The following is a 14,810-nucleotide window of genomic DNA, read 5'->3' as shown; positions in this document are numbered from 1 at the left end:
CGTCACCACGCCTGGCTAATTTTTGTATTTTTAGTAAAGACAGGATTTCACCATGTTGGCCAGGCTAGTTTCGAACCCCTGACCTCGTTATTCTCCCACCTCGGCCTCCCAAAGTGCTGGGATTGTAGGCATGAGCCACCATGCCTGGACAACTTGTCATATATTTTCACAGTGAGAATATATCTATGTAATTTCAAAAGAAAAAACCATCCCCCTTAACTTCCTCTCCCTGTTCCAGCTCAGGCACCATTTTGCAAAGGAATTTTCCAAACGACACAAAAATGCATGTGTGTGTGAGTGCACACACACACACACACACAAATATATATAGTCACATATCTCTTAATGATAGAGATATATTCTGAAAAATGCATCATTAGGCAATTTCATCATTGTGTGAACATCACAGTGTACTTACACAAACCGAGACGGTATAGCCTACTGCACATCTAGGCTATGTGGTATGGTCTATTGCTCCTAGGCTACAAACCTGTAGCTTGTTACTGTACTGAATACTGTAATTATTACACAATGATAAGTATTTGTGTATCTAAACAGAAAAGGTACAGTAAGAATACAGTATTATAATTTTATGGGACCACCATCATATATGTGGTCCATTGTTGACTGAAACATCATTATGTGGCACAGAACTGTACATATTTATATATACACATACATATATACACTATTTTATATATGTAATATATACATTATATACAAAATTCACAGATACATATGTACACTATATAGTATACACATTATATATATTAAAATAACACATACATATATACACAAAAGAGAAAGAGAGAGAGACAGAGACAGAGAGGACGTGTATTTCCTTTTACTCATATTGCTTTTACCGGCCTGGGCTACAACTATAGAGAGAGGGGTGTATGTGGATTGAGAGAAATCCAGGATAACTCTCCCATTTGTCTTGTAGGACAAGCCAGGGTGAGAGAATCAGTATTTGAGGCTCTTTGTGAAGGGGGAGGTGCTTTGAGGAAATAGCCCTATTCTTCTGGGGCATCTGAGTCTTCTTGCAGCAATGGATGATACTAGCTAACATTTATGGGGCCTTTAAGTGACAGGTACTGTGCTAAATATACAACACGGATTTTCATTTAGCCTTCACGACAATTCAGTAAGGTAGGTACTATTCATGCCTTGATTTTACAGGTGGGGAAACCAAGGCACACAGAGAGGGTGACTTTTTTGCCCAAGGCTACACCACTTGTAAGTGGAAGATGTTGGAAATTGACATATCAGCCAGCAGCTTGTTGAAGACATGTAGACAGCCACCAAGAGTTTGTCCCATCTCATGTCAACCATAGAGATTACATCTTGTCCAGTTTTGTTCCCAGTTTGTGTCTCTGTGCCTCTGCACATCCTAGCACCTCTGGCCTTCAAACTTTTTATACTTTGGGTTTTATACTTTTATACTTTGGGTTTTTTTTTTTTTTTAAGGTTGTTAGGCTGAGAAGTAGTTGAAGCCTTTCTTTGTTGATAAAGTCCAATGATCCTGGAAAATGGGGGTCATTTTACCCTGAGCCCAAGGAAGTGTATAAATCTGGACTCATGTGTATCTCTCCATTTATCTTATCACTCCTACTTTCCATTCTTGTTATTGCCTCTTTCATTCAGTACTTTATTATCTTTCATCTGCACTATTACTGTAGCCTTCTAACTAACTACTCATCCTGTCTCCCCACACAAACATCGCCTATACAGCAGGTTTATGGAGTGCCTACTCTATGCTAATTACTATGCTAGGAAAGAGCTTTTCATACATTCAATAACGTTATGAGCTATGGGTTATTATCATCTCCATTTCATAAGTAAAGAAGCTGAGGCTTGGAGAGATAAACGGACCTGCCCAAGGTTACCCAGCTAGAAAGGGGTGGCAGAGCTGGGATTGGAATCCAGTTCTCCTTACTCCTAGTCCAATGGTCTTTTTGCTATTCCATGTTGCAGAAGCCTGGGTATGGTAGGCTGAATAATGCCCCTCCGCATAGGTGTCCACATCCTGATCCCTGGAATCTGCGAATATATGACTTTACTTGGCAAAAGCTACTTTGCAGATGTGAGTAAGCTAAGGATCTTGAGATGGAGAGATTATCCTGGATTTTCCCTGTGAGCCCAGTGATTTCATCACAAGGGTCCTTACAGGAGGGAGTCAGAAGAACAGAGTGGGCAGTTTTGGAGATGTGACGACAGAGGCCAGTGACTGGAGTGATGCAAGGAAGGGATCACATGCCAAGGATTCAGGAGGCCTCTGGAAGTCAGAAAAGGCAAGGCAAGGAATATTCTCCTAGAGCCTCCAGAAGGAATCAGCCCCACCAACACTCTGACTTTAGCTCAGTGAAACTGATTTCAGACTTCTGACCTCGACAACTGGAAGACAACAGATTTGTGTTGTTTTAAGCCACAAAGTTTGTGATAATTTGTTCAAGTGGCAATGGGAAACTAATACATTGGTTTCAAGGGTTAGTATGCGGAGACAATTAAAAAACTCGGTCCTGGTTTTATTGCTGCTTGGCAGAGGCTACTGCCCAAGAGGCATTTGGCTGCAATACTACAAAGGTTCCTAGGCAGCCAGGAAAGAGTAGCATTGTTGGCCTGAGATGCCAAAATGCCAGTGCCCAGGAAACCCAGCAGAGGGCACTCTGCAGGGAGAAAGCAATCCTTGGAAAGGCTCTGCTCCTGTCTAGCTGGACAAATAGGACACTTTGAGGCACTTCTGGATTGCTCTTTGTTGTATCTTAGCTGTGATTCATGCAAGCCAGAGGAGCCCTTCAGGGACCTAGCATGGTTCCTGAAGACATTTTCATTTGTCACTCAGGACTCAGAACCTTCTTGCCCCATTAAAAAAAGTATTTATATAGTTACAACTAGTAGGCTCAAATCCTTTCTTCCCCTGCAGAATGGGAGTTGAGTAAAAACACACATACCTTTTTGGCCAATGTCCATAGCTTGTGGAATAGGGTGGGGTGAGGGGAGAAAATATATATTCAATGAATGGTTCTAGCTTTTTTCATTGAAAATCTTTCTTGAAGTGTATTCTTCAAGAAAGACACTAGTCATGGGGTCATGCTAGGCAGAGTTTTATATAGCAGCCCTCCAACTCTCAGAAAGTGATTTCCAACTTTTTCCTAAGGAAGAACTGGTTTAGTTCACTAGGGGGTAAGATTTGGCGGTTGCAGAAGGGGTCGGGGAGTTGTAACAATGGCTGGGAGTATTTGGAATCTTAGAATATTATTGTTAATATTAGTAATACCCATCTATTATCACAATCCTCGCAATATCTCCAAGAGGTGATATTATCACCATTTCATAACTTGGAAAAGCTACCACAAAAAAGTTACTTGAAGCTAATTAAATTGCCTGTTTCTATAGGTAGCAAGTGGTAGAACTGGGATTTGAACCCAGGTCTGCCAAGCTTTATGTGTCCCACCTGGTCTCTCCAGAATGTAAGTTGCTGACCAGAGATAGAATGCAAGCTGTGTGGCATCATCCCATAGCATTGAAAACCTGCATCCACCCTCATGAAGGATGCCACCTCCTGCCACTCCAGGGTAGAACGCTTCCAGCCTTCATGCAACATCATTGTGATTTGAACCAAGACAGACCCATCCTGTGCTTCTTCTCTGGAAGCTTAGCATTGTCCTCACCTTGTCCCTGAGTACTCATGTGCTCTGGTCTTTACAGTGTCATGTCTCGGTGATCTGGTTTCTTTGAGCCGTGGCCCACTCATTCCTTCCCCTAATCTGCAGACCATCTCCTATACTCTGGATTACTGTTTCATCTAGCACTCCTGGTAACTGGCTTCTTCACCTTGGGCAGCAGAGCACCCCAGGAAAACTCTGGCTCAGAACAGTGAAAATGAATAAGGGGAGGGTAAAAGCCGCCCATGCAAGGAATCTTTTGGAGAACAGGGAGTGGGCACTAGTCATTGGCTTGGGGGGACTTACCTGCTTAGGTGAAATTGTGATGACCATTTGGGAACTCCTGCTCTAGGTAGGTTGCTGTTATCCCTGAAACATGCTTTTACATTCAGCTCCAGTTAGATCTGCCCAGTGCTACTTCTCCTCCCACTGGGTCTCACTGTCCCATTTGGTTCAGTCCAGCTAGCATGATCTTTAGGTCTGCATGCCAATGGGAACTTCACATTACAAATTTAGAGTAAATGTGATTTGTGATTACAGCTGGGTTCTAGTAGAACTGGAGCCATCTGCTCCCCCAGCAATTTTTTTTTCTCTACTTTCTTCCTTTCTTCCCTGGAACTAGATTCTGCTTTTTAATCAGCTCATCAAGAACCTTGGAAGCTTCTGAAATTTGTGCTGCTTGAGGTAGGAAAAATTGCTGCTCTGGCTTAGGCAGTGGAGGAAAGGTGAACAATGACAGGCAGGTGGTAAAAGGACATCTGTTGGGTGTCTTTTAGTAGGCATACTCACCCCTGAAGGCAACTTGGCCGCCTCCTCCTCAAGAGTTTGGGATTCTCTGTCCAGACCCTCAAAAGTCTACATAAGTGTCAGATTGCTGGGAGCTAGCAGCTGTGCTGAGCCACGAGGGAGCTCATGGCAGTGCAACTGTGCTTCCAATTTATCTATCTCTGTCTCACATAACTCATGCAAATTCTACTACAACAGATGCTTGCTAAGCTTTGCAAACTGCTCTCAGTTATCTGTGGATGATGGTAATTCATAGGCAATCATTATATGCTCTAAATCAGTTGTCCTTAGCTATTGTTTTTGAATTATGGAACTATTTTAGAATCTTACGGAAGCTATGGACCTTCTCAAAAATGCACATGTTCACATGCAAACACATCATACACACAAATTCAGGGTCCTCATAAACTCCCTAAAGATCATGCATGGATCCTAAGTCAATATCCCTGGAAGAGTTGATAAGATCTTCTGTTAACATGATGCATCGTTTCTTATTTTCTTATTCCCAGGCAACCTACAATTAAGGAACACACCTTATAAACAAATACACTTAATCTGCTTTCTTAACACAAGGAAAGTGTGGTCCACATCTGCTCTTTTAGACTTGTGTTTTGCTTCCATCAGACACTTAAGTCTTCATCATGGGAGCAGGTAAGTACAGGATGGCATGCTGGTTAGATATATGGGTCCTCTAAAATCAGTTTTCCTGATGGTGATGTTGTTTTGGATCAATTGAAATAACTGAGTGAAAACATTGAAAAATTAAAGGTGCTTCTAACAAGAGAACTTTTCTGCAGTATTTGACAATAATGATCACCTTTCACACCCTTTTATTTTAATATAATTTTGTATTTTTTTTTAGAGACAGGGTCTTGCTCTGTGACCCAGGGTGGTGTGCAATGACACAGTCACAGCTCTCTGCAGCCCCCTCTTCCTGGGCCTAAGCGATCCTCCCACCTCAGCCTCCCAAGTGGCTAGGACTATAGGCTCACATCACCATGTCCAGATATATTTTTTAATTTTTTGTAGAAATGGGGGCCTCACTATGTTGCCCAGGTTGGTCCTGAACTCCTAGCCTCAAGCGATCCTCCCACCTTGGCCTCTTAAAGTGTTGGGATTGCAGGTGTGAACAACCAGGCCCCTCCCTTTTCTTTTAGAATACAATTTCTCCTGCTTTTCCTATCTTCCTCTGTCATTCTCTTCTGAGTCTCCTTTATTGACTCTTCAGGTATTTTTAACTGATTTACCAATTGAATTCATTAGTTTTCTTCAAAACTGGGCTTCTTGCCTGTTTTACCTTGGCAAAGTGTGTCACAACCCAACTAGTGTCTCAAGCTGGAAACTTAAGTGTTATCCTTAGATGTTTTCCTCACTACCCACATCTACTTTAATCAGCATGTTGTGGCTATGAAATCTGTTGACTTTCTTTGGTTCTGCTCATCACAGACAACTGGTGTCCTAGCTGATCTCCCAGCATGCCTTCAATCCATCCTCCACACTAGTTCCAAAGTGATCAAAGAGGCTTGTCACTCCCAGGCTCAAAGAAACATGCTCAGATTACATTTTTGTCCCCACATATATGTTTTCCTTATAGGCTGCGCATGTTCACCTTTGTATTCTCAGCACCTAAAACAGTATCTGCCTATAGCAAGTCCTCAACAAAAGTGGCCAGCTGGTTGACTGGTTGAATGACTGAATAATTAAGCTATATGATCACTTCTCATTGCCTATTGGCTAGAATCAGAACTTCTTGGTGACATCTACAAAGCCCTTCACAAAATGGCCAGAACTCTTCCATCCTTCTCTTCAGTAATTACCACCCTGCCCCATCCCATCCCCTGATCATATTATATGCTTTTCACACTTTGATGCTTTTGCCTCTGGTGGTTCCACTGCTTGAAATGCTGTTTCTGTGTGGTAAGCATCCTGTGTCTTCCATCTATATATGACTGTCTTCAAGGCCCAGCTCAATAGTTGCCTGACTCGATGTGACTTTCCCTGATAATCTACTTTTCACCCCCAGCTTCCTTTGACCCCCAACAGTCAGAATTAATTATCCCTCAGCTGGTTCTAAAGGTGTTTTATTCATACATTCAATGTGACATTCATCACCTTGAATACAAAGTGTTTATTCATATCTGTAACTATCTTGCAACACTGAGCTGCTCAAGGGCAGGGACTGTGTCTTGTGGTCTTGTTCACTGTAATATCCCCAGCATCTAGGCTCATGTCTGAGCACTGACAAACACAGGATGTGCCTTTATGTTGGTATCATGTGTGTTCTTATTTATTTTTATTTAAAAATACAGTATTTTTTAGTTTGGAACAATACCAGCATGGAACACCACCTTCTTTGCTGTCACCTGGAGACAAACCACCACCATCCATCATCTGATTTATTGTAGAGCTTACAAACTGGTCTTCCTGCTTCTACCGTAGGCAACCCCTGCGCCCTTCCTGGTCTGTTATCAACACAGCAGCTAAGGTGAACCTGTTAAAATGTACATCAAATCAAAGTTCTTTGGTGACCCCCTACCTCCCATTGAGTAAATTCTGAAGCCAGTACCTAACATGGCCATGTTTGACCTGCTCTCTTTATCCTGACTTATCCTGTGTTTAGAGGTTAAGAGTGCAGACTTCGGAGCCATATGACCTGGATTCAAATCCTGGTTCTACCATTTACCACCTGTGTGACCTAGGGCAAGCAACTTAACCTCTCTGTGCCTCTGTTTCCTCATCTACCAAATGAGGATAATAATATCTGCCTCATAGGGTTGTTGTAAGAAGTAAATGAATTTATGCATGTAGAGTACCTAGAACAGTGTCAGGTACATGGTAGGTACTAAATAAGATTTTCTCAAATAAGCAAAAATCTATCATTCTCCCCCTTGCCAACACCTCTCCAGCCACACTGGCCTCCTTGCTGTTTCTGAAATACACTGTCTCAGAACAACACTCTTTTCCCAGACATTCACATGGCTTACTCCCGGTCTTCTTGCAGGTCTCTGACTCTGTCACTTTAGCAGGGAGGCCTTCTTTGATTGTATTCGATTCTACCCTTTTTAAAATAGCAACACCCCATCACTCTAGCTCCATAGCCTGCTTCATTTTTCCTTTATAATACTTATCAACATTGTATATATATTTATGTTTATTTTCCTTCTTCCCCAATAAGAATGTAAGCTCCATGAGGACAGGAACTTTACTTGCCTTTTTCACTGTTATAACCCTAGCACCTTGAACAGTGTCTGGCACTTAGTAGTAAGTAATGGCTGGTTGGTTGGCTGGTTGGTTGGGTGGTTGTTAATAGTTGTTCAATAAACATTTGTTGAATGAATAAAAGAAAAGCAAGAAAATAAAGGTCATGAACTCTCTGCCAAGATAACATGAAAATAAAAAATATGTGATATCTGGATAAAGGTAAGAAAATTCTGGCCAGGAGTGGTGGCTCATGCTGTAATCCCAACACTTTGGGAGGCTGAGGCAAGCAGATCATTTAGAGTCTGGAGTTTGAGACCAGCATGACCAACATGGTGAAACCCCATCTTTACCAAAAATACAAAAAAAAAAAAAAATTAGCCCTGCATGGTGGCACATGCCTGTAGTTACAGTTACTCAGGAGGCCGAGACAGGAGAATCACTTGAACCTGGGAGGCAGAGGTTGCAGTGAACCAAGATTGCACCACTGCACTCCAGTCTGGGCAACAGAGTAAGACTCTGACTCAAAAAAAGAAAAGAAAAATTCTAACCATATAGAAAAGAAAAAAGGGAAAAGAAAGTCTTCTCTCCCTCCTCCCCTCATCTGTTTTCCTAAAGGGAATCAGTTGTGTGATTTTTCAATATCATTAACCAATAAGTATATTGTTTGCATTCTATATATGTAGGAAAATGGTTGAGGCTTGAGGTTCTGAGGGGCTTATAAATGCAGAGCCTTTATCTTCCAGGATTTCATAGTCTTTCTGGGAGTAGAACATAAAGGAGTTTTGCAGTTTCAGAGTTCAGAAGTGAGAGCCATCACTGTGGGCTCATAAGGTCAGGAAAGGTTTCCTGCATGATGGATGACTTGTTGGAGGTTTGGAGCTTGGGTAGATTTCAGTAAGAGAGAGGAGGCTGGCCCAGGGGTATGCGGCTTTTTCAGCAGAGGTGCCTAGGTGGGATGATGAAAGGGGCCTTTGAGGGAATGGATAGAAGTGGAGCCCAGCTTAAGTTGAGCCTTTTAGTGGGGGAGCAACGACAGAAAAGAATGGAGAATGAGGGCTGGGGCAGCTAGAAGAGTACTGAAAGAGCTAGGAGGCATGTGCTAATGACTCACATAGGACTGTGACTGGAAGAGACACATTTTATAGATACTGCAGTAGTACAATTGTTAGGATTTGTTGAGTGGATGGATATGTTGAGGTGAAAAATAGAGAAGACTGAAATATGACACCCATGTTTTTGAGCCTGGGCAACCAGGAAATTGGTGATAGCATTGCCCAAAATAGGGAAGTCTGGAGGAAAAACTGTTTGGGGGTATGGTGTGGTGGTGGGAAGTGGGGAAATGACTCTGGCTAGATAGATAGTTCAGCCTTTCCTTGAATGTGGGGCCTACCTTAGCATTGCCCTCAGAAGGCAGAACTAAATACTGCATAGAATATTTGCTAAATGGATGTTATCAGTGGAGATCACTTATAGCCACCTTCGATGCCAAACCTTGGTCCCACTTTCAGATGTTAAGTTCAGAGGGTCCTCGGCATCCCCATCACTTTTCAATTCAGACGTATGGCTATCTCTAGGCATCATCTTACCTACCAATTCCTGCCAATTGCAAGTACATCTATGGAGAATCTGACTTCCTTGCTTCGTTATTTACTTCAGGATCTCCTAGGGTGATCGACCATCCTGGTTTGCTCTGGGCTTGCCAATTTTAGCTCTGAAAGTCAGAAGTCTCAGGAACCTCTCAGTTCCAGGCAAACTGGGGCAACATTCAGCTCTCTTGCCTTCGGAATACCTTTGCTGAAACTACCAGCTCCATAGTAATAATAGCCTTCTCATATTCTCAAACTAAATTGATCTTATTCTACTCTTTTGCTCCAGCTTCCCTCTGAACACTGATGACTGATCCCCAGGTGTAGTCTCAATTCTTTCATTTCACAACCATTTGAAGAAGCCAGCAAGATAATGCTGCATGCTAGTTTACCACTCTGCAGTGGCTACTTCAACCCACAACTAAGCAACCTGAGATTCCAAGGAGCAGATAAACCCTATATGCAATCTGTCACTGTTTAGCTTTCATTGCCAAGATAATTTTACAAAGTTAATGAATAGCTGGGTTGGAATGGGGAAGGGGGAACAGACACAGAATGAATGAGGAGAAACTGTCATTGGTGGGCAGCCTTTGTTCTCCTTCTTGTCAGGACACTGGTTACATGGTGAGCCAGTTGAGGGTATAGTTGTCATCATCACCAGAATGCATTTTATGAAGGACCTAATAGCTGGTGCTCTGAGCTAGGCCACACAGCTCTGGACTTTCACTTTTAGAACATCATGGTCCAAGAGCACGTATTGATGTGGACACGTGCAAGATGGATTCAAATTGTCAATATGGCTTAAATCACATATGTCAACCATCTCTTCTACTGGTTTCTAGATATTTCTGGTTGAAATCTATCAAGCAAATATATCTTGTCCCCTTAATTATAATATTAGCTCCTTGAGGGCAGAGGACCCACCCTGATACTCCTGTCTACAGACTTTAGCTATACAGGACAAATCTAGATGTTCGGTAACGACTAGTTAAATCAACCTGACCTGACGGGTGCAGGTAGAGTACCTTTCAAGTTAATTAATTCCTTTGAGCCTCATTTCTTCCTCTACAAAATAATAGTGGAAATTTCTTTTTCTTTCTTTCTTTCTTTCTTTTTTTTGAAAGGAGTCTTGCTCTATCACCAGGCTGGAGTGCAGTGGTGTGATCTTGGCTCACTGCAACCTCTGCCTCCCAGGTTTAAGTGGTTCTCCTGCCTCAGCCTCCTGAGTAGCTGGGATTACAACCATGTACCACCATGTCTGGCTAATATTTGTATTTTTAATAGAGACAAGAGTTTCACCATGTTGGCTGGGCTGGTCTTGAACTCCTGACCTCAGGTGATCCGCCCACCCCAGCCTCCCAAAGTGCTGGGATGACAGGCGTGAGCCACGATGACTGGCCCCCTTTTTTACCCCTTTATTTTCGAGACAGGGTCTTGCTATGTTGCCCAGGCTGGTTTTGAACTCCTGAGCTCAAGCAATACTCCTGCCTTGGCCTCCCAAAGTGCTGGGATTACAGGCATGAGCTACTGTGCCTGGCCAGGGGATTGTAATTTTATCTGCTTTATTGGGTCGTTGTGAGGGTGGAGAGACAATACATGTAAATAGCTTAGCACATACTCTAGCATCGTATAGTACATCATCTGTTCAATTGTTAGCTATTAATTTAACAATATTAATTTCTGCCTCCTCCTCAACTAGGAGAGTCGATGGAAAAGAGTGAGCACAGTGGCTCTCGTGCAAATCTGTAGGTATTCCCTTCAGCCTATAGAGGCACACTGGTCTGTTGCCTGTGTTTTGGGATAAGGACAACAGATTTACCCTTTCACTTATCTTCTTCACTTTTCTGCCATGACTGGGACGCTTTGATGGGGCTGTGTGTGAGCAACTGACTAGGAGCGAAAGTCCAAGTGGGACTCTGGTCTGAGAGCGGGGGCTGAGACTAAAGTCGCCACATCAGACTGCTTGTTCCGTTCACTCAGAAAATATTTATAGCTAATCTAACCAGTTTCAGACACCGTTCAAGAGCTGGGGGTCCTGCAACAGCCCAGGCTCGCGCCTTTACTCCATTTCACAGAGAAGAAAAAGCGAAAAACTAGAGAAAAATCATCTCCACCAGCGGTAATCGCACAAAGCGCGGAAGGCTGCTAGTGCGCAGGCGCCGCGACTCGGCACGCCCTAGCTCTTCCGGCGCGAGGTCACCGACTCAACCGGCAACCGGCGCCGGGGTCGCGCATGCGCTGCGCTGCCTCATCTGGGCGCTGATACCTGAATGCTGAGCGCGAGCTGGCGGAGATGAAGTAAGGCGTTAGCTTTCTTTTGAGGAGGGAGCAGCGAGCCGCCCGGGGTGGCCCGCCGGGGCTGGGGTGGTAGAGAGTCTGCGGTGTAGAGAGGCGGGAGAGGCTCGGTGACTAGAACAGCTCGTCCCCTAGTTTTGCTCTCTCTCTGCTCCTGCCTACTCGCACTTAACTTGTCTGCTTTCCTCCTCCCTCCCCATTCCCCCATCTTGCAGCCCTTTAACTAAAGTGAAGCTGATCAACGAGCTGAATGAACGAGAGGTCCAGCTTGGGGTGGCCGATAAGGTGTCCTGGCACTCCGAGTACAAGGACAGCGCCTGGATCTTCCTGGGTGAGGTCCACATCTTTCTCTCACAGTGCTCCCAAGATTATCCTACTCGGTTTTTGACGATTTCAACGTTCCCACCCTTCACTTTTGCCTACATTCATCGCCCACCTTTATATCCATCTGCTGTCTGCCCGGGAATCCGTGTTCCATCTCTTTTCTCCCCCATTTTTAGTTTTATTTCCCTGCCAAATCATGAGAGTTACTGTTTGCTATTTGCTGTGCTAAGGTTCAGGGACTGTTGTTATTTCTCTCACCCCTGACCCATTATACGGCTGAGGAAATTGGGGTGCAGAGAAGTTAAGGGACTTCATAAAGGTCACATAGCTAGTAAGTGCAACAAGCAGAACTATAGTATTCTAGAAATCATGGTCTTAGCTACAGGCCCACATTGCTACCACCACCCTCTCTCATTCCCCTTCCCTTCCTAAATTCACTTTGCTCCTCTAATTAGCTGCTGTCTTCTGTCCATGGCCACATTCCCATTCCTGTACTCACTTTGTGTCACAAACACTAATTGTACAGTTTGACATTTCAAAGAGGTTATTGTACCAAACATTGTGCTAAGCACTTTATATGCATCGTTTTATTTAATTCTTATAACAATCCTGTGAGTTATGTGCTAATATCCTCATCTTACAGATTGGGAAAGAAACATTTGGAGGGGAAATTATTTCCTAGGAAATGCTTAACAGTGTCTTTGCAACCTTTGTCTATGTTTAGGTGGGATTAACCATGACATATGTAGACCGATTTTGTATCACAGCTGTAAATTTGTGGATAATGAGCAGATGAATTCAACATGTTTGTGGAAGCAGAGGTTTGTGATGGAAACTATCTGCTTTGTCCATAGTATTTGGGGTGCCAGGAGGACTGAGTGATCAGATTAGTTTAGTTAGTGGTGACTCTGACTTCCACTCAAAGTTAATCACTCCTTTTCCTGTACTACTGGCACCTTACATGTACTTCTGTCATTGCATCAGACCTGATTTTTTTTTGAGTTGGAGTTTCACTCTTCTTGCCCAGGCTGGAGTGCAATGGTGCTATCTCGGCTCACTACAGTCTCTGCCTCCTGGGTTCAAGTGAGTCTCCTGCTTCAGCCTCCTGAGTAGCTGGGATTACAGGTGCCTGCCACCTTGCCTGGCTAATTTTTTTTTGTATTTTTAGTAGAGACAGGGTTTCGCCATGTTGGCCAGGCTGGCCTTGAATTCCTGACCTCAGGTGCTCTGCATGAGCCACTGTGGCCAGCCCAGACTTGATTTCTTTAAGGGCAGGGCCTATTGCTTACTGTTTGCACCCCTAATGCCTGGCCTAGTGCATGGTACGTAGTAAACACTTGGTAAATGTTGGGTGAACTGAAATGTGGTTTTCTCTTTTAGGAGGGCTTCCTTATGAACTGACTGAAGGGGACATCATCTGTGTGTTCTCACAGTAAGTCGCCGTTCATTTCCTGCCTCCTGAGTCGACAGAGTACTTTGTTTCTATAATGCATTTTGTGGCATCACAAAAACCACTTATTTTCACTCTAGGCTGAATGGCATCACTGCATGGGGAGGGTTGGAGATTCTGCTCTAGTCTGGATCAGTCCCAGGACATGGTTCTAGAATGTTCTCCTGTGGGAGATCCAAGAAGTTGGTTAATTTGGGAGGCCATCTTGGGAATTCAGGTCTATTTCTGTTGTCTTTCACTGAGGCCTGTTCAGCCTGGGCCTAGACTAGAACAGATTGGAACCCTCAGGAAGGTACCATGTTGGTCCGCCTCCTTGGCTTTTGCAAACTAGGGGTAACCCATGGTCACAGGGCCCTTCTGGCCCTAACCTGTGTGGCATCATAGGATTGGGGCAAAACACAGAAGAAGTGGGGTAAAAAACAGAAGGTACAGGTTGTAGTTTGCTTTCTTTGTTTCTCGATGAGTGTAAGGTTAGTGAGCAAAGCCAGTCTCTACCTGGAGGCTGAGAATCACAGGCTGATGAGGAACGAGAATGAATAGGAGACCTGTATATTCTTCATTCTGCTGAGCAGTAGCACTTGGTGGGAGAAGGTGTTGGCGGCTCATACTGGTAGTAGCAGCTGGTAGGAGAGGGGCTGGGCAGACTGGCATGCAACCCCAGAGCTAAACAGCACAGTTAGTCCACAGGACCAGAGGACCTTGGTAGATCACAGGTGCAGAGGAGCACTATGTTTGGGTTTTGTGGGCCTTGGGAACATAGTACAGAGAAGTTGGATGGCATGTACCGCTAGAGGACCATGGCAAAAGGGGCTGGCCAGGCAAACAGGTAGCATACCCTGGCAGAGGGATTGCCATGGCAGGATGGTAGGGCCATCCATGGACAGAGGGCCCTGGCCAAGTGGTTGGGCCTCTTATGGGGCGGCAAGCCATGGGAAAGGAATTAGGCAATACCCGTGAGAAGAAGGCTGTGATAGAGAACCTGGGCAACCCGCATGGTTGGAGGGCCCTGGCAGGGACAAAGATTGCTTCCTCCAACTTCTGGATGTTGGGAAGTTAACAGCAGGTGCAGCCTATAATTTCTACCCCATTTGTGGTACTTCTACCCAATTCAGCCTTCCATCTTGGAGCTGTTTAGTTCTACATACACTGAGTGATGATCAGTTAGCATGTGTGTGTGTGTTAGTTTATTCTGATTCTCTATTCTGGTTAATCTCCATGAAGATTGCCTTTGCCGCTAATAACAGTGCCTTTTGAAAAACTACTTTGTTGGCCGGGCACAGTGGCTCACACCTGTAATCCCAACACTTTGGGAGGCCGAGGCGGGCGATCACGAGGTCGGGAGTTTGAGACCAGCATAGCCAACATGGGGAAACCCCGTCTGTGCTAAAAATACAAAAATTAGCTGGGTGTGGTTGTGCGCACCTGTTATCCCAGCTGCTTGGGAGGCTGAGGCAGGAGAATTGCTTGAATCCAGGAGACGGAGGTTGCAGTGAGCCAAGATTG

The 14,810-nt window shown here is 44.2% G+C and overlaps 1 protein-coding gene across 1 annotated transcript in view; it reads left to right on the top strand.

Moving 5' to 3' along the window:
* Window positions 1–11,443: 11,443 nt before the first annotated feature.
* Window positions 11,444–14,810, top strand: part of RBMX2 (RNA binding motif protein X-linked 2) — a 13,021-nt gene continuing 9,654 nt past the window's right edge. Inside the window, exons 1-3 of the mRNA XM_017507487.2 lie at window positions 11,444–11,536; window positions 11,749–11,864; window positions 13,238–13,291. Coding sequence (XP_017362976.1) covers window positions 11,532–11,536; window positions 11,749–11,864; window positions 13,238–13,291 — 175 coding nt within the window. The 5' untranslated portion in view covers window positions 11,444–11,531. The remainder of the gene's footprint in view (window positions 11,537–11,748; window positions 11,865–13,237; window positions 13,292–14,810) is intronic.

Source organism: Cebus imitator, unplaced genomic scaffold (assembly GCF_001604975.1).
Source record: "Cebus imitator isolate Cc_AM_T3 unplaced genomic scaffold, Cebus_imitator-1.0 Scaffold376, whole genome shotgun sequence".
Lineage (NCBI taxonomy): Eukaryota > Metazoa > Chordata > Mammalia > Primates > Cebidae > Cebus > Cebus imitator.
This window is presented reverse-complemented; position numbering and strand designations above follow the sequence as displayed.